The sequence below is a fragment of the Aplysia californica genome, unplaced genomic scaffold, assembly GCF_000002075.1.
Source record: "Aplysia californica isolate F4 #8 unplaced genomic scaffold, AplCal3.0 scaffold00441, whole genome shotgun sequence".
Classification (NCBI taxonomy): domain Eukaryota; kingdom Metazoa; phylum Mollusca; class Gastropoda; order Aplysiida; family Aplysiidae; genus Aplysia; species Aplysia californica.
This window is the reverse complement of record NW_004797711.1, coordinates 38388-56939: the sequence shown is the minus strand read 5'-3', so window position 1 is coordinate 56939 and position 18552 is coordinate 38388. Positions and strand designations below refer to the sequence as shown.

The following is an 18552-nucleotide window of genomic DNA, read 5'->3' as shown; positions in this document are numbered from 1 at the left end:
CCCCCTCTTCAGGATCCATCCCAGAGTCTGTCTGCTTATAGTCTCCATCATGATCTGGTTGGAGATCCGTCGGACTGGTCCACGCAGATGGCTGTGTTTCCTTTCTCCTCTTTGGATCCCCTTCTCCTTCAATTTACCAAGAGTGTGTGTGTACCTTTTAAATGTGTGGGTTGTTGGTGGGTGCTCTGGTATGGTGTACTCCTTCTTTCATGTCAAACATTTATTTTCTTTATCTCTCCTCTTTCTTTTCTTTGTTACTCTCTGACTCCAATGACAGCTCTGAACTTCAGCACTTGTATGACCTTTTTTATGTTGCAAGTGCTTTAAAACTTTTACTTAAAGCTAAAAAAATACTCAAAAAATATTTAAAATGTAGTTCTTTATTGTAAACATTTTATACCTGTAGCGAGATAATTTTAATGGTTTAGGAAGCAGGTAACTTCGACCCTGCCTGTCAGGGCTGGCATTGGATGAGAGGGATGCAACATCCCAGCTGACAGACAGGACTTGCCGAAGTATTGGATGACTAGAAGGAAATTAGACTTGCCAGTGGGACTTTCCCATAAATATAGGAGTAGACATGGGTACCTGTTGACGCCAGTTAAACTTTTTTAGAGTTTCTTCTTCTTCTTCCTCGTTCTCGATGACACTCCTAGACAGTCAGTCCGATGTCGCGCACAAACTGTGCAGTCCGCTTCAACTCTGAGAGACTGCCACAGAGCTTTCTCTCAAGGGGAGCCACATTTTACCACGTCTGTGTACAAAGGTTTTTTTAGAGTACTAAAGGAAGAAATTTTGAGTTCACCAATACAAAAACGAAGAGGTACAGTGAATTCTGCTTGAACTAAAGAAAGTTGAAGCGAATGTGGGGATAAACGTCAAGAAAATAAAATTCCAGATTTTTTTCCATCTCTCAGAACCAAAAACCGGTCACTGTTACCCAATTTATGTTTCTGTCAATGTCTCCGCAGGTTCTCCATGTCTCCCCGAGTCTTGTGTCCTACGTCACAGAAGAGCTCCACAAACAAGTGGTGATAATTCTGAACAAGATCGACTTTGTTCCCACAGCCCTTGCCGTGGCCTGGAAACGTTACATCCAAGCACGCTTTCCTGGCGTGCCGGTCGTGTTTTTCTCATCCTTCCCGAGAGATGTCCCGCAGGCTGAGGTTCTCTCCAATTTTGATCCCTCTAAAGGTAAATTGCTTTGATCCGTTTCCACTATGAGTATGATTCTTCTAAAGACAAATTGATATGATCCTTTTTTCTTATGATCCTTCTGAAGGTAAATTGCTATGATCCGTTTCCACTATGATCCTTTTTTCTTATTATCCTTTTCCGTGTAAATTGCTATGATCCGTTTCCACTATGGTCCTTTTTTCTTATTATCCTTCTAAGGGTAAATTGCTATGATCCTTTTCCACTACGGTCCGTCTAAGGGTAAATTGCTATGATCCTTTTTTTCTTATGATCCTTTATAAAAAAGTGAAGAGACATACACTGGAGTTACTGGCAGAATGCGTTGCATTATTTGTTAAAAATATTTCTCTCTCTCTCTCTCTCTCTCTCTCTCTCTATCTCCTCTCTCTATCTCCTCTTTCTCTCTCCCGCTCTCTCTCTCTCTCTCTCTCTCTATCTCCTCTTTCTCTTTCCCTCCCTCCCTCTCTCTCTCTCTCCTCTTTATCTCTCTCTCTATCTCCTCTTTCTCTCTCCCTCTCTCTCTCTATCTCCTCTCTCTCCCTCTCTCTCTCTCTCTCTCTCTTTATCTCCTCTCTCTCTCTCTCTCTCTCTCTCTCTCTCTCTCTCTCTCTGTCTCTGCCTTTCCCCTCCATTCGTCCTCTCTGTCTTTCACTTTCTTCTCTTTTTCATTCTTTCATTGCTGCTGTCATATCATTGGTCCTGTGACGTACAAACTCTTCAGAGATGTCTAAGTCAAATCCCCATTATATTCTGTGCATACACTTCCACACTTCTATGTAAGGGGGACAAAACTAGTCAAAATTGTCCACAGCAGCCATCTGTTCTTTTGGAAGAAAAGTGGTTGTTTTAGACAGTTCAACGTCTTGGCTGGTGTAACTATAATAATAAAATAAAAAATGCAAGGGGTGAAGTGGGAAATGGTTGCTTGTACAAGGTGATTGTCTTGGAAAATTAACCGTTCGAGTTAGTTTGACTGTATTTTGATCTTGTTTTTTAAAAACTTTTTTTTCAGGTTTATACAAACATCCATTCCAAGGGAAATACACACCAGTTGGTCCGGCTGAGCTCTTGTCTGTTTGTCAGGGCATTGTGAAGGACAAAGGTCAGTGTGAGAAGAACATTGCATGGTTTTATTTTGTCCGTCTGTGTCCGACTCTATATGTGCATGAATATTGATGTCTAGAATAGTGTTGAAAAGTGTAATTTCCTTCTTAATATCTACCACCAGGATTTGTCAGAATTTTATGTAGAGTAATCTTTGTACACATATGTTATATAGTGTCATCAGTTGTAATTATGGTTGCGAATAACATGGTTTGTGGCTACAAAAAATGGAGCGATACACTTTTCGAGTCAAATATATGTGAAATGACAGTTGGAGGGTGCTCCATGGAAGTTTTTTAATGACATCATTTTTATATCAGTAGATTCATGTTATGTATTTTGTGAATTGCATTGTGTATATTGTTTTATTATATATGTGCTCATTTCGTGACGATGTGTAAGCATGCGTGTGTGATAAGCAAGTAGATGTGTGTGTGTGTGTGTTTGGCGTACATGTGTGTGCACACGTGTGTGTGTTATGTGAGTGTGTGTTTGCGTGTCTGTATGTGTGTGTGTGCGTGTGTGTGTCGCGTGCGTGAACATTGTTCGTACATGCTTTTATGTAAAGCACCTAGAGCTGTGTTTACACGGGAGTGGGCGCTATAGAAGTGATCTTCATTATTATTAGGGAGTGCTTATTTAGGCCACATATGGCCTAAATAAGGTAAGGGAGGGGGGTTTAGCTTATTTAGGCCACACATGCTCAAACTACCCTTTTCAGGCAACTGAGTTCGTTCCACTTTCATAATGGTGCACCTTTCTCATTTAGTACGGTTTTGTCTCAGTGTACAACTTATAAATCATAACCATAATGAATATTGTAAAGAACAAAGCACAATACGCAAAATTTTGCTCAATCCCAATGGTTTGAATGAGGGCCAGATTTTTCCTTCATGGAGGGGCAAAAGCTAGGCTACCATTTTGGCACACTTTGGTCAAGTGAAAAGGTCAAATCCTCCGAATGGACTTCCGGGTTAAATTTGGGGTATAAAAAGTGTGTACACTACGTGGCTGAGTCAAAGTTACACTATCTTTGTCTGAGTGACACGCTCTCTTACTGTCTCGTAGTAGTACATGTAGGCTAGTAGGCCTAGTAGTAGTAGTAGCAAAGATCGTGTAGAGAATATTTGGTAGTAGATTCTATCTATAGGCAGTTTAGTGAACGTGCTCGCAGCAGGGCGAATCGGCCTCGATAAGCCCCGTAGACTTTTGTGATCGGCCACGAAGCCTCGTGTTTTGATGGGTCTAGATCTAGATCTAAACAACTCAGTGTTAATCACACTGCCACATCCGACAGGCCTAGATCTACATCTATTTAAAAGGAAAACAAAGATCATCAAAATGGTTGAATTCGCCTGAAAATCGATTCGGTAGAACTAGAACTATTAAAATTTGCTTCTGAAAACAAGCTATTTTTATACGAAGGCCATTTTTATAACTCGGTGAAATAAAAACTACTGGCTGTGTACTGTGTTATTCTGTATAAAAATAAATTATGAAACTTCAGGACGTATTATTATTTTCCAGCATCTTTTGACGCCTGAGCTGTAGAGGTTGAAGTTTTCACAACACTAATAGATCTAGTAATAGGCCAGGTAATAGGGCTTTCCGTAAAAAATGCATAGATCTACAAAAGCCGAACCACCGAATCGACCGAGCACCTCGCTCTCCCCTGCACACTGTGATAATGTGTTGCTTCGGTATCGCATTATTCAACTATTAATACGTGCGGCTATGGCAATTGGGATTTACTGACTGACAAAAAATTCAGTTTTTTAAAATTTTACCATATATTTGACTTTAATAGTGCAGGCGATAGCAAGATCTAGATTCCCTGTCTAGAATCAGTAGTAGCAGGCCTATGCTAGAAGTAGCCAGAGAGCCTACAACTGCTAGATCTAGATCTAACTTATTATTGCTATGCCTTTGGGCTTTGGAATTGAAATAAAACGAATTGCACAGTTCTAGTTACTTTTAGATTCAGCAAGTAACTGTATTTCCAGAGTTAATAATAACAAATCTCAGCATAACAATCACTTTTACTTTTATTAGAATAATTAGATCCAACTTTTTTTCTAAAATCTGTTTTGCGCAAACTTAAGATTTTCTCTACTTGTAGAGCAGAGAATTTACATTGTAAGCCTCTGCTCAGTCTTTTAGTATACATATAATAAAATACACACACACACACACACACACACACACACATATATATATATATATATATATATATATATATATATATATATATAGATAGATAGATAGATAGATAGAGAGAGAGAGAGAGAGAGAGAGAGAGAGAGAGAGAGAGAGAGAGAGAGAGAGAGAGAGAGAGAGAGAGAGAGAGAGAGAGAGAGAGAGAGATCTATATCATCATTTTATATTGTTTTCGGGATATTTTTAAAACTCTCTTTTTTCAACATGTCATAAAATCAAATTGTGCCATTTTCTTTGAAAAGAATAACATTAGCAGTGGACTTTTTAGAAAGCGAGTCTCTGATTCAATATAAAAAAAAAAAAAGCTAATCAATGAAAATTGCAAATTGATAATAGTTTAGTCCTGAAGAGGATAGGTGGACTCCTGGGTCTGCAAAGCGAAATACTAGGTTTTAGGATGTAAACCCCCGAGTCACCGTAGTGAAATAAGGTTTGGTTTAAGTAAGGATTGGTGGACCCCGGGGTCAACGTAGTGATAAATAAGCAGGTTTAAGGTGGACCCCGGGGTCTACCTAGCGAAATACTAGGTTTTAGGACAGGTGGACCCCGGGGTCACCGTATTGAAATAAGTATTTCTTTAAAGATAGGTGGACCCCGGGGTCAGCGTAGTGAAATAAGTAGGGTTAATTTTAAAAGGATTGGTGGACCCCGGAATCACCATAGCCGTAGAGGAATAAGAAGGTTTAATTAAGGATTGGTGGACCCCCGGGAAACCTAGATTAAACCTACTTATTTTACTACGGTGACCCCGCAGGTTCCACCTATTCTAAAAACCTAACTAGCATTTCGTTAGGTAGACCCTGGGGTCCACCTTAAACCTACCTATTTCACTACGTTGACTCCAGGGTCCACCAATCCTTAAAATTAAACCTAGATCTACATGTACTTATTTCACTACATTGACCCCAGGGTCCACCAATCCTTAATTAAACCTAGATCTACTGATTTCACTACATTGACCCCGGGGTCCACCAATCCTTAATTAAACCTATATCTACTTATAATTTCACTACGTTGACCACGGGCTCCGCCAGTCCTACTATAAAATAAACTGAGATCTACTTATTTCACTATGTTGACCCCGGGGTCCACCGATCCTTAGTTAAACCTAGATCTACTACTTATTTCACTCCGCTCACTCCGGGGTTCACATCCTAAATCCTAGCATTTTGTTAGGTAGACCCCGGGGTCCACCTATCCTTTTGGCTAGATAGACCCCGTAGTCCGCCTATCCACTTTCTTGATAATAACTGAAAACAATACATGCCAGTTGTCAAGAATAGTGAAGAAAAATGATGGAAAAAAAAGACAATGAGGTAGACTGTAATTTATCAAAAAAATTGCAAGTGAAGATCATAAAATAATTTTGTTATTTTCTGGTCATCTTTCCCGGTTTATAAAAAAAAAATTCAGTGGGCCTACTACTAGATCTATGTCTCTGAAGAACATTTTGCTTGCCTTTATTAGCTTTTTTCATGTACATGAAAGCATAGAATATATAGTTTCACACAAATATATGCACAATACTTTGAAAAAGAAAGATATGGTCATTGTTTTTTTACGGAATCCGTTTTACGTTGAGAAAAGCGCTAAAAACAAGTTAAAAAATTTTAAGAATGCCCATAATATTAGTATTAGGAATCCGAAATTACTACCTAGTTGGCTTACTCTTTAATAACCATGAGCAGTTAAGAAAAAAAAAGACAATGATATAGGATTTGTCTAAATATGACCATTAGCAATAAAGATTCTGCCCATTTTGTCCAATTATCCTTGCAGGTAAAATCACTCTGCACTGTACCTCAATAAGCACAAAAGGAATATTTCTGTGACTGTGTATAAAAGTGTGGCCTAAATAAGGTAAGGGAGGGGGGTTTAGCTTATTTAGGCCACAGGTGTGGCCTAAATAAGGTAAGGGAGGGGGGTTTAGCTTATTTAGGCCACCTGTGGCCTAAATAAGGTAAAGGAGGGGGGTTTAGCTTATTTAGGCCATATGTGGCCTAAATAAGGTCACCCTTATTATTATTATTATTTGTTTACACACATCCTGGGATTCATCATGGCGATCACTGCGGGTGCTCTGGTGTGGTTTGCTCCCTTCTTTCATATCAAACATCTATCATCCTTATCTCTTCTCCTTCCTTTCTATGTGTGGTACTCTCTAGTACCACCTCTAATCTTCAATACTTTAATTTATTATCTAGCCTATTTGTGTTTTGCAAGTGCTGTAAAACTTTTCTAAAACATGGAGATCTCTTGTTGTCTGAGCAAGGGCACAGCTGGGGGTGACATTACCGCCACGGCACGAGACTCAAATGTCCTCGTGGACAGCTGGAGGTAGAGTTTTGGTGAGCCTAGGCCACATTAATATATATTCCACACGCACAAAAAAATTAAAATGAAATAAAATAAATGAAAAAGAAAATTTAAAAAAAAAATGTTTAAAAAATGAATAAATAAATAAAATAAAAATGTTTCACATGTTTTCTTATTAAAGTGCATCTAATACATTATCTTCTCAGTCTTAATTAATAGCAGTTCAGAACGTGTACGGTTCTTCAGAACATGGGCTCATAGGTCTCAGGGGTCATTATGTTATGGTGATGTAGAAAAAATGTGATGGAGGATGTGGGAAGTGTTTGTTCTTTCAAGTGGTTGTCTTACACTTAGACAGGTGGTCATTAGTAGAGCAGGTCCATCTGTATCCTGCTCAGTGGGTGGTTCGCGGGTGCTCTGGTGTGGTTTGCTCCTTCTTTCCCATCAAACATGATCTATAGTCCTTATCTCCCCTCCTTCTTTTTTGTGTGTATGTTACTCTCTTGTAACACGTAATCTATTCTTCGGCACTTATGTGACCTTATTGTGCTGCAAGTGCCGTAAAACTCTTACTAAAACTAAACTAAAACTATCCTGCTGAAACAAACTGTTGGTTTCCATCTTATTTATTTATTTATTTTTTTGGGGGGGGTTTTTAGTTGACCTCTCTGGCTGGGAAGAGATGTTGGAGGATTCGAACCCACCGCCATCCACCCTGAAAGATCCCTGCGACGGTGACGGAAGTCCTGAGGGAGATGTGCAAAGTTCTCAGGCCTCCGATAGTCGTGAAGAAGCCTGTAATGAGAGGCAATCGTTGAGCGGTACTCCATCTGCCACTCCACAGTACAAAGATGGCGTCTTGACCATTGGCTGTATCGGTAGGTTTTGTTTTAGTAGAGGTTTTACGGCGCTTGCAACTGCATAAGGTCATATGAGCGCCAATTAGTAGGTTTAATTGATATATAACTTCACTTTGATTTGATTCCTTAGCGGGGAAGTTATCGCGACCTCAGTGGTTTCTTATTTTATCTCCATTTGCCTGTCGCTTTTAAAATTATATAGATTGTGTAATTTTGAAAATATTTATCATCATTACCTCATAGTGTGTTAGTGGTTGGCGGGTGCTCAGGTGCGGTTCGCTCCTTCTTTCCTATATCAAACATCTATCGTCCTTATCCCTCCTCCTCCTTTTTTGAGTATGTTACTCTCTTGTAACACATCTATTCTTCGGCACTTATATGACCTTATTGTGTTGCAAGTGCTGTAAAACTCTAACTAAAATTTAACAAACTTACCTATAGCATTCATGACCATGTAAAAATTTAGCTCAGTTCAACTCCCCTGAAGTATGTAAAAGGGTTTTCCCCTAAAGTGTCTCTCCTTACGAGACAAGCTTTAAGCTGCCTGTTTTGTTTTTGGAAAATGTTAGTGTATATTGTAAAATGTATTGAGCACTTTCTTAACTCATTCGCTACGCCGAGCCGTGGGGGGCGGCGCGGCTAAAGTGCTGTCAGTACGCTAAGCCGCCCCCAGCGGCTCGAGAACCGACATTCAATTTGAGCTTGGTTTCTATTCCAATCCACATATTCATGTTAAAATAAAGGTCATAATATAAAGTTGACTTTCGGGTCAAGCGTTTCCACCGAAAATCGGAAGTTTTGATTCAGTTTTGAAACACGATTTCAAAGTTTATGCAACATTGTTTTATGGCGAAGCCCAAATTATAGCCCAGACACCAGTCTTAGTACTTTTACACAACAAAATGTATCATTATTTTGCTCACTAAAGAAGTGTAGGACTCTTTCTTTATAATATTGATACTACTGGACTCAAATTGCCAGTGCACTGTAATTGAGAAATCAATATTTTTGAGTGCTAGATCTAGGCCTAGATCTAAATAGTAAAAATATTTTTTTTCTCCCCCAAATCACTACTTTTTGGTGAATTTACTCAAAAAGTACCACCCAAGACATGTATAGGTTTATTCCAAATGCAATTCTGAATAATTCCATATAAGATACGAGTGTTTTTTTTCTGTTTGGGATCCTTTTTTTCAAAATTATTTAATTTTTTTTTGTTTCAATATTGGAGGTTATGATCCAAATGTACAAATATTATGGAATGTATGTAAATAACTGCTCATTTTTCAATATTTTCCTGTTCTATATACAGTTATGGTTATTTTGATGTATAATTTGACTAGGTGCAAACATATTTTTTGAGTTTCATCTGAGGTTATAAATTTTTTGTTTTCAAATTTTATCGGCAGCCAATCACAATTGTGTTGCATAATCGCCTCTTACAGGAACCAAAGTTGAAAAATACTCAAATAAACAAAACAGATATATTCTACAAATCATACTGAAAATGTTGGTATATAATATGTTGATATTTATTTGAATTTATGGCCCCCAAGACCTGTGAACAGCGCGTTAGTCATCATCTCATTTCGCCTTCCCGAAAAAAATTCGTCCTCAAGCCAAAAATAATACGTAGTGAATGAGTTAATGGAAGTGTGCAATGTAAATGACATTTATTTAAAATTACTATTACGATGATAATGATTGTGATTTTATAATAGATAAGTGACATTGTTGTTATTGTTGTTGTTAGCGATCCAGTAGCATCTGAGCGTTAACTCTTCTGCATGATGCCATTCTGTAATAGCTGCATGTCTGTTTTAATTGTTGTCTTGAGGAGTAGAGGCAGTTAGTTAGATGTGTGAGGTAGCTTGGGAAGAAAACTTCCCCTTAAATCAGTATAAATGACATTGAATGAAGAACAACTTGTGTTGCAGGGTACCCAAATGTTGGGAAGTCTTCAGTGCTCAACGCTCTAGTCAAAAGAAAGGTATGTGCATGTGAGATTGTCAGTCAAGTTCGAAGTAAAGAACTTTCTAAATGTATGAGTTTAAATCTTTATCCCCGGCAAGCCGCTCCCGGTGGCTTGCGGTGGGAACCTCTCTGCTGGTGAGCCGCTGACTCTGGCACATTCCTTTACGACGACTTTGACATCAAATTACTTTTCCGCAATGGCCGAAAACAGGTCTCTTATACTGGAAGTTCTTTCAATAGAAGAAGAACTCTAAAAATAGGTATGCTAGTTTCGATTTTATGACTCATTTAGTGACGCTTTTGTCATTTTTAGATTTTGCACCAAAAAAGGGCTGTGGAGATAAAGTAGGTAGCGTAAACACGGCCTCGCGAGCACTCGCGGCCTTCCGACCGCGTGGTATCGGTAAAATCGGGGTAATTCCGATCGCTGTTTCTTTGCTCTTTCGATATAAAACACCAAATGCCGTACACCTTGAAAAAGTTAAGCTTTTCCTTGTTACAATGGTGTAAGTTGTTTATATGTCCGATTATTAGGAGCTGGAGAATCGCCGACGAAAGCGAAGCCCCTCGCGGTCGGAATGCGAGGTCGGCAGATTGAAAAATTGACACGCGTTCATTCAAATGCTTCGCGGAACGAGGGATGATTAACTTTCTTCTTTTCATTGGCGGAGAACTGTAGAGCTTTAAACGGGCTTTCCCGTGATATAAGTTTAGCCTTTGCCGTCTTTATAGAAAGCTTTTAAAAATACCGTCAAAATGTTTAAAGATCCCTTTTTACAAAAAATATGTATAATACCGACTTATAACTGGTATCTATTAAAAGATCAGTTCATTTTCTATTAGAATAAAATTATTAACTTGGAATTATTTTACATCAATCCTTTCGCGAGACTCAGAAAGCATGTGACCCCGCACACGGGGTACACTACAGTATAGAGCCGACTCGTTGCCGCGGGGGCCAGTGCGCGCCGCCGGGTCAACGCTCGGTGTTTTTGTCGAAATAACGACAGATCATCGTGTTTGAGGCGAAAAATACTGATTTGTAAAGATCTCACAGTCTTGAAAAAAATTAGGCTCCATATATTTGTTATAGCGATTGTACTCTGTTAATGTGGTGATGTTTAATGCACTTGGTACTTTTTTTATTGTCTGTCAAACATGGGGTTGCAGCCAGTGACTGACTTTAACAAATTTGATCAAATTTTGAACAACTACAATTTTCTTAAAAATTGACGGAGAGGTTAAAGAATGGTACCAAAATGCTCAGTGGATATAGGCCTTTCAAATGGAACATATAAATTTGGCATACAGCTAGTTTGAAAATTTAGTTTCTGGTACCTAGATAAAGAGTTAATAATGATAATAATAATAATAATAATAATTGCATTTATATAGCGGATATCCATGCTCAAGAGCTTGCTCTATGCGCTTTACAACTATTATTACCCCAGCAGACTCTCTGAGAACACTCAGAAACATTCTCAGCTTCCGCGGAAGCATACAGTGCAAGCTGCGGATTTCACGTGCTCAAACACTATCAAACTGACAAGATCTTTCACTGTCTATAGCTGGGTACCCATTTCCACCTGGGTGAAGTGAGGAAAATTTGTGCAAAGTGCCTTTCCCAAGGACACAACGTCGGGTCCCTGACGGGATTCGAACCCACGACCTTACGGTTGCGAGTCCGAGAGCCTAACCACTAGGCCACCGACACCATACCCTAAAACATTCTCGGCTTCCTGGGAAGCTTTCAATGTAAGCAGCCAACTCAAACGCTGACAAGCTGACAAGATCTTTCACTGCCTATAGTTAGGTACCCTTTCCCGTCTGAGTGAAGAGAGGAAAATTCATGTAAAGTTCCTTTCTCAAGGCTCAAGGGCACAATGTCGGGCCCCTGACGAGATTCAAACCCCACTACCTTTTAGTTGCGAGCCCAACAGACACTTCACTAGACTGCCGAGGTCACGTAGTGCTCATGTCTTACTTACTTGTCTTACTTGTCCACTGTGTTGGGGTCACTGCAGTCGGAACATGTCCATCTCTGCTCCCCCACCCCCCTCTTCAGGATCCACCCGAGTCTGTCTGCTGCTTATAGTCTCCATCATAATCTGGTTGGAGATCCGTCGGACTGGTCCGCACAGGTGGCTGTGTTTCCCCTCTCGTCCTTGGATTTGGATCCCTTTCTCCTTCAACATTGTTGTGGGAACGGCTATCTGCCCTATTCTTCCTCAAATTTTCCCTTTCAGCGGTTAGGACGGTTGGTGGGTCCAGTGTCAAATTCCCTCCCACTACCTTTTAGTTGCGAGCCTGACAGGTAGTGTGTGTGTTTCATCACGGAATCATTTGTTACTAAATCCTCTATCATTTGAATGCATATACAGTGGAACTCGGATTCAACGAGGTCGTCGGGCCTGACCTAAAATCTCGTTGAATCCGAGTGTTCGTTATAGCAAACACTAGGTTTTGTGTAGATAAATTACATGTACAAGCACTGAGCAAGTAATGTACAAGAGAAGTCATAAGTAGTGCCTGAAATGCCTACATAGTATAAGCTGTGGAAAAAAAAGACCGATTTGTTCAAATACACACGCCTGTGTCATCTCGATTGTTGACCAAAAAGTTGAGTTGCTGTGTAGAGCCTATCATACGACAACTTTTGATTCCATAGACTAGCGTACAATTCATTATGTAGATCTACGTCAAGACTAGCTTATTATTGTAATAATGATCAGTTGCCGAAGGGAAAAAAAGACTGTGACGCGTTTGTATATTATATTATTATTATGCGATGTTCAACGCCCGGACCGCTAGTGCACACACACACACAGTTGACACAGCCACATGTGTGCAAGCCGCCCATCCGACCCCGACACACGCCAGAGTAGACACGTGCGTAAGTGTTGGTATTTAAAAAGGCCGCTGATTGGTGGCATGCAATCGGCTAAGTAAATACTGGTTCACGATGCAGGTGCAATGAATGGTTTCTAGGAATAGATAAAGTTCGTTGTGGGAGAAAAATGAGCAAAGCCACGTCTGTGGGGGCAGTTCACCCTGGCAGCGACCTCGTTGAATCCGAGCTCGCTGATTTAAGTGCTCGTTGAATCCGAGAGACTCTTATTGATTTTAAAGAAGAAAAAAAACGGGGAATCTGTCTCATCTCGTTGAATCCGAGCTCGTTAAATCCGAGTTCCACTGTACAATGACAACATCCGTAGATTCTGACCTGATTTTACTGGCACTTTTATCTCGTTTTAACGTTGTTACAGCATTTTCACATCAGAAGGGTTGACCGGTAACGGCTCACCAATAGCTGTCGTCAAGTGCATTTCTGTCCCCGTGGTTTTATGCACCCCGCATAATATAGCAAAATTTGATCCTTTTTTTCATAATTTCTGATTATTTTCCTTTATCATTCTTTGTTAAAATTAACAGAATCGCATAATTTCACATTATTGGGCTCAGTTTGCATAATTTCAAAATTTTTTTTGCATAAAATGACGGGGACAGGCATTTACAGAACTAGAAAATGTTGGTTGTCTGTGTTGAAATACAGATCCAGCATTGATGTGAAGGCAAAAGTGATAGTAACGCCTCTAATCTTGGGCACTTATTTCAACAGCTAAATATAAGACTCCACCGTACGCCATTTGGAAAAGTGGTGTGTGACAAAATCTTACACTGAGCAGCTGATATGACTTGATTGTGTTGCAAGTGGTGTAAACCCTTATGTTAAAGGTGTAACTCTCGTGGAATTGAACATGAATTTCACTTTATTTTTTACTGTCCATCAAAGGAATTTATTAATTCCCCCCCAGCCTGACTCGGCCCGGTGACAGAAATATGCAATTTTTGACCCACGATAAGAGATATGTGCACAACCTGTACTTTTTCATTATGGAAACTTTCTTTAACAAATGAGTGCTTTATATGATGGGATGTGGGCCAGTGGCCTTATACATGGAATAAACTTACTTACTTTCAAGTGCTGTAAAACTTGTACTAAAATTTTTATAAAAAACATGAAGTGATATTGATAACAGATGAGTGTTTTTTATGATGTGACATGGGCCAATGACCTTAAACACTGAATAAACTTACTTCCTTACTCTCAAGTGCTGTAAAACTTGTACTGTACTAAAACTTTAAAAAAAACATGAAGTGAAGTGATATCTTTCTATCTTTCCTCCCCCCCCCCCCCCCCCCTCCCCCTCCCCATCCAGGTTGTGTCAGTGTCCCAGACTCCGGGCCACACCAAACACCTCCAGACGATCTTCCTCTGCCCGACGGTCAAGCTCTGTGATTGCCCAGGTTTGGTGTTCCCTTCTATGGTGCCCAAGTCCCTGCAGGTGAGCACGTGTTTGCTATAAATCTGTCCCCCTGGTTTTATGCATCCCGCATAATTATATAATTTAGCAAAATTTGATCATTTTTTGCATAATTTCTGATTATTTTCCCTTATCATTCTTGGTTTAAAAAAACAACAGAATCGCATAATTTCACATTTTTGGGCTCAGTTTGCATAATTGCATAATTTTTCTGGCAAAAAACAACAGGGACAGCTAATTAATTAACCCAAATTGGGTGTGGTGTAGAGACTTGCGACACAGCCCCCTTTGTGTGCACTAATCTTTCTACGTCGTTTTATCCAAGAAAAATTATGAAAATATGCAAACTGAGCCCAAAAATGTGAAATTACGCAATTCTGTTAATTTTAACAAAGAATGATAAAGGAAAATAATCAGGAATTATGCAAAAAAATGATCAAATTTTGCTAAATTATGCGGGGTGCATAAAACAACGGAGACAGACTAACAATACATCAACAATGATATAACAACAAGAATTAAACAGGATTGCTCTATGACCGTGAGTCGTGAGGATATGTAAGGTGTGTGTGAGCACATACATACATACATACATACATATATATATATATGTGAGGCATCATGGTCAATTCAGGCGCTCGGCAAAACAATGAAATCGAAGAAACAAGCATTTTTCTGGGCATTGGGCAATTTTTAAAAAAATTTCTTTTTTTTTTTTTTGGCTCAAAACCTTTTACATCCTTTTATAAACGCATTTCTGTTTGGATGTTACCGAAAAATGTTCTTTAAAGGCACACAAAATGTAAATTTCCAGTTTCCAACAACACTAAAGCTTTGGAAGTTCCCAAACTTTGGCGGCCATTTTTTTGCTAATTTTACCTCACATACCGGGCAACCCGCTCCTCATTCAATCGCAAATATCTTGACTTCCATTCAACATAGATGGATAATTTGTTCTACCAAAAGAAGGCATATAGACAGGTTTTAAGATGATACCATAACCTCATATGCCCAAAAATTGACGAGGCCCTGGTTCCACCGCAGCGTGACACATTAGTTTATATTTATATTACTAATAATAATTGCATTTATATAGCGCTTATCAATGCTCTACAACATGCTGTGAGCTCTACAATGATTAATTTAAAGTTTACAAACTGACATCTTGTTGAGTCTCTATAGAGATGTAAAAACATGTACCGTACATTAACCCTATCCGTACGCCCTGTGGTCATTTTGTACCCCCTGGGTTGTATTTGTATTTTTCACATTTTAGAATACTTCTAGTACGAAGGTCTCTTTGAAACTTTCAGTATTTCTCAAAAAATCATTTTGACAGACTACTGTGCAAAGCGCAAGGATTGGATTAATGAGTAAATTTCCTCTTTTGAAAGTAGTGGCACAGAGTTCCCCACGTCGCATGGATACGATAGTAAAACACGATGTACGGATAGGGTTAAGTGGTGGCACAGAGTTCCCCACATCGCATGGATACGATAGTAAAATACGATGTACGGATAGGGTTAACAAAAATGTCCATTTCAGGTTGTGGCAGGAATCTTCCCGGTGGCCCAGGTGCGAGAGCCGTACTCCGTGGTGGCGTACCTGGCCAAGAGACTTGACCTGCCAGCTCTCCTCTCGCTGACCCCGCCAAACTCCTCGCCGAAGAAACGCGACAAGAACACCAGCCGCTACATCTGGTCCGCCATGGACATTTGTGATTGTAAGTGGGATATCATATATCATCATACACTTCAGCGCGCACATAGCGTAATCGGTGTACTGCGAAAATCTTTTTGTTATGTATGAATTTCGCTTTACGTATGCATAATTCCCCACATGAGTTCCACCCTACTAGTGGGGAATATGTTGGGCTGGAGGACTTTTAATCTTAGTGGTTTAAAAATATGGCGGAGTCTGCTTGAACCAAAATCTGCAGGACAGCCTGATTTTCTTTGGTTTAGCCGAGTTTTTTTTTGGTTTTGAGAGATACATGAAATGCAAATTCACAGATTTCTTTAAAATTAGAAAAGAATTTTGAATTCAAGTAGCGCACGAAAAACACCCCAGTATAATATGGTACCTTGCTAACTATTACTCTCAAGAGGAATGTAGTTCAACACAGAGATCTACCAACCCCCCGGAGCAGTGCCACTGACTCAAGTGTCTCTAGGCCATCCCCAAAGGGGGATATTGACTTGTTCTTATGCTCAGTAGAATTTTCAATGGGCTGATTCATCAATGTCATGCTCATACTGTGCCTGAGCTGCAAACGGGGAAATGCTGCTTTTTCTTTCCTAATCCTTACTATCGTAATTTTTCCTCTACTTCTTTTGTATGTTTGTCACTCTCTTGTGACCTGTTATTTCCGGGGGGCCTTGATAGTCGACGCAGACTTTGGGTTTTTGAAGCTAGAGAGGTGTGCAGAGTAGGCCCGATTCCCCGTTTGGACTTCTCTGTTGACATCCACCCCATGGCGGTCATATGGCCGTATGCAGTTGCAAGCACCGTAAAAACTCTACTAAAACTAAAAAACTAAGAGGTCCACTCTCTCACTGTAAAGTTTTCTTTTGCCCCCCACAGCCTGGGCTTTGAAAAACGGCTTCAGGACGTCGAAGGCAGGCAGACCCGACGTCTACCGCGCTGCCAACAAAATCCTCCGGCTTGCCGTGGAAGGTCAGCTTTGTCTCTCCTTCCGACCACCTTCCTACACTGACATGTTAGGTAAGTGATGCACTAAATGACCATAATAAAATTGTGTTTTTGTATTGGTACTCTTATTTATTCAACTTCAAATATTCTGAGTAGATCGTTGGTCTATTGGTACAATTTTTTGTTTTTGCTTCCCCTCCTTTTTTTTGTTTGCGGCCTAATACTTTTTGTCATGATACAAAATGATGGGCATTTGATCAGATCTTGTTTTTTTCTTGATGCTAAGTAACGGTAATTGAAAGTTGTGTCAGATTTTGCTCTTTTTCTGATTCTATTTGAGTTATTTTAAAAAATCAGATCTTGCTTTTTTTCCTGATTCTATTTGAGTTATTTAAAAAATCAGATCTTGCTTTTTTTCCTGATTCTATTCGAGTTATTTAAAAAAATCAGATCTTGCTTTTTTTCCTGATTCTATTTGAATTGTTTAAAAAATCAGATTTCGCTTTTTTTTTGCAGGTGCTAAATGACATTGTGCCAGTGAATCTCAGTTTAATTCAAACCATTGTTATCAAAAGATGCCCTAGTAGAAAGTTTTACTAATATTCTCACAATTTTTTCTAACAGACGGCTTGTTGCAAGATCCAGAGACACAGGACCTGGCCAAACTCCTCGTCCGTGGAGCCCGGAGTCATCAATGTACTCCGGGGGAAGACAGTGTGGAGGAGAATGAGGTGGGCGAAGAAGACGAAGAGGAGGAACATCAGGAGGAGGAAAAGGAGGAAAAAGAGGAGGAAGAGGAGGAGGAGGAGGAGGAGGAGGAGAGTGCACACAGTGACAAGGATGTTTGACTTTTGCTCAATGTTGAAATCAAAATAGTTTTTAATGTTTTGCCAATGTCCAAATCATGTAAAAATGTAATGTAAATATAGATATCACCATATGAAAACGAGGTATTGTTTTTTTTTTCGTTTTTGAAAAATTTTTACGGTACTTTTTCAACACAAATAGGTACCGTATTGTAAGTGCTGGAGATTAGAGGTGTTACTATATAGTAGGCCTACTGGGTAACGTACAAAGAAAAGAAGGAGGGGATAAAAGGACGATAGATATGGAGCAGAAAAATATCTAACCAGTGCCTTTGCATATTCAACACACTGTTAGTTTTAGTAAGTATTAGGGGTGCCTTGATAGTCGAAACAGACTTTGTGCTGTTGAAGCTAGAGAGGTGAGCAGAATAAGTCTGATTCCCTGTAAAGACTTCTCTGTTGACATCCACCTCTTGACGCTCATATGACCTTATGCTGTTGCGAGCGCCGTAAAACCCTCTACTATAAAAAAAAAGTAAGTTTTACAGCACTCACAACACAGTTATGTCATATGAGTGCCAAAGATTAGAGGTATTACTAGATAGTAACATACAAATAAAAGGAGGAGTAAACCAGTAAACCACACCAGAGCACCCACCAACCACCCTCTCAGCACACACAAAGCTGTGCCACAACATAGAAGAGACTTGTGCACAAAGCAGCCACTATGACACACATACTGACATCTGTGGTGTAGCAGTTAACCCCCGGGGCAGTGCCACTGACTGTAGAGTTTTTAGGCCATTCCCAAAGGGGGGACATTTCTCGTTCAAGCATAGTAGAATTGTAAATGGGCTGATTCATGTCACGCTCATAACTGCCTGATCTACAACAGGGAACTGCTGCTTTTTCTCTCTTGATCCTTACTATTGTCATTTTCCTCTCATTCTTTTGTATGTTTGTCACACTCTTGTGACGTGCTATTTCCGGGGTGCCTTGATAGTCGAAGCAGACCTTGTGCTGTTGCAGCTAGAGAGGTGAGCAGAGTAAGTCTGATTCCCTGTAAAGACATCTCTGTTGACAGCCACCCCTTGGCGCTCA

The 18552-nt window shown here is 39.8% G+C and overlaps 1 protein-coding gene across 1 annotated transcript in view; it reads left to right on the top strand.

The window, feature by feature from the left end:
• Positions 1–17591, top strand: part of LOC101849717 (guanine nucleotide-binding protein-like 1) — a 24793-nt gene extending 7202 nt beyond the window's left edge. The window contains exons 6-13 of the mRNA XM_005104898.2: positions 972–1194; positions 2210–2299; positions 7494–7712; positions 9632–9684; positions 13889–14014; positions 15539–15716; positions 16577–16717; positions 17270–17591. Coding sequence (XP_005104955.1) covers positions 972–1194; positions 2210–2299; positions 7494–7712; positions 9632–9684; positions 13889–14014; positions 15539–15716; positions 16577–16717; positions 17270–17493 — 1254 coding nt within the window. The 3' untranslated portion in view covers positions 17494–17591. The remainder of the gene's footprint in view (positions 1–971; positions 1195–2209; positions 2300–7493; positions 7713–9631; positions 9685–13888; positions 14015–15538; positions 15717–16576; positions 16718–17269) is intronic.
• Positions 17592–18552: the final 961 nt, after the last annotated feature.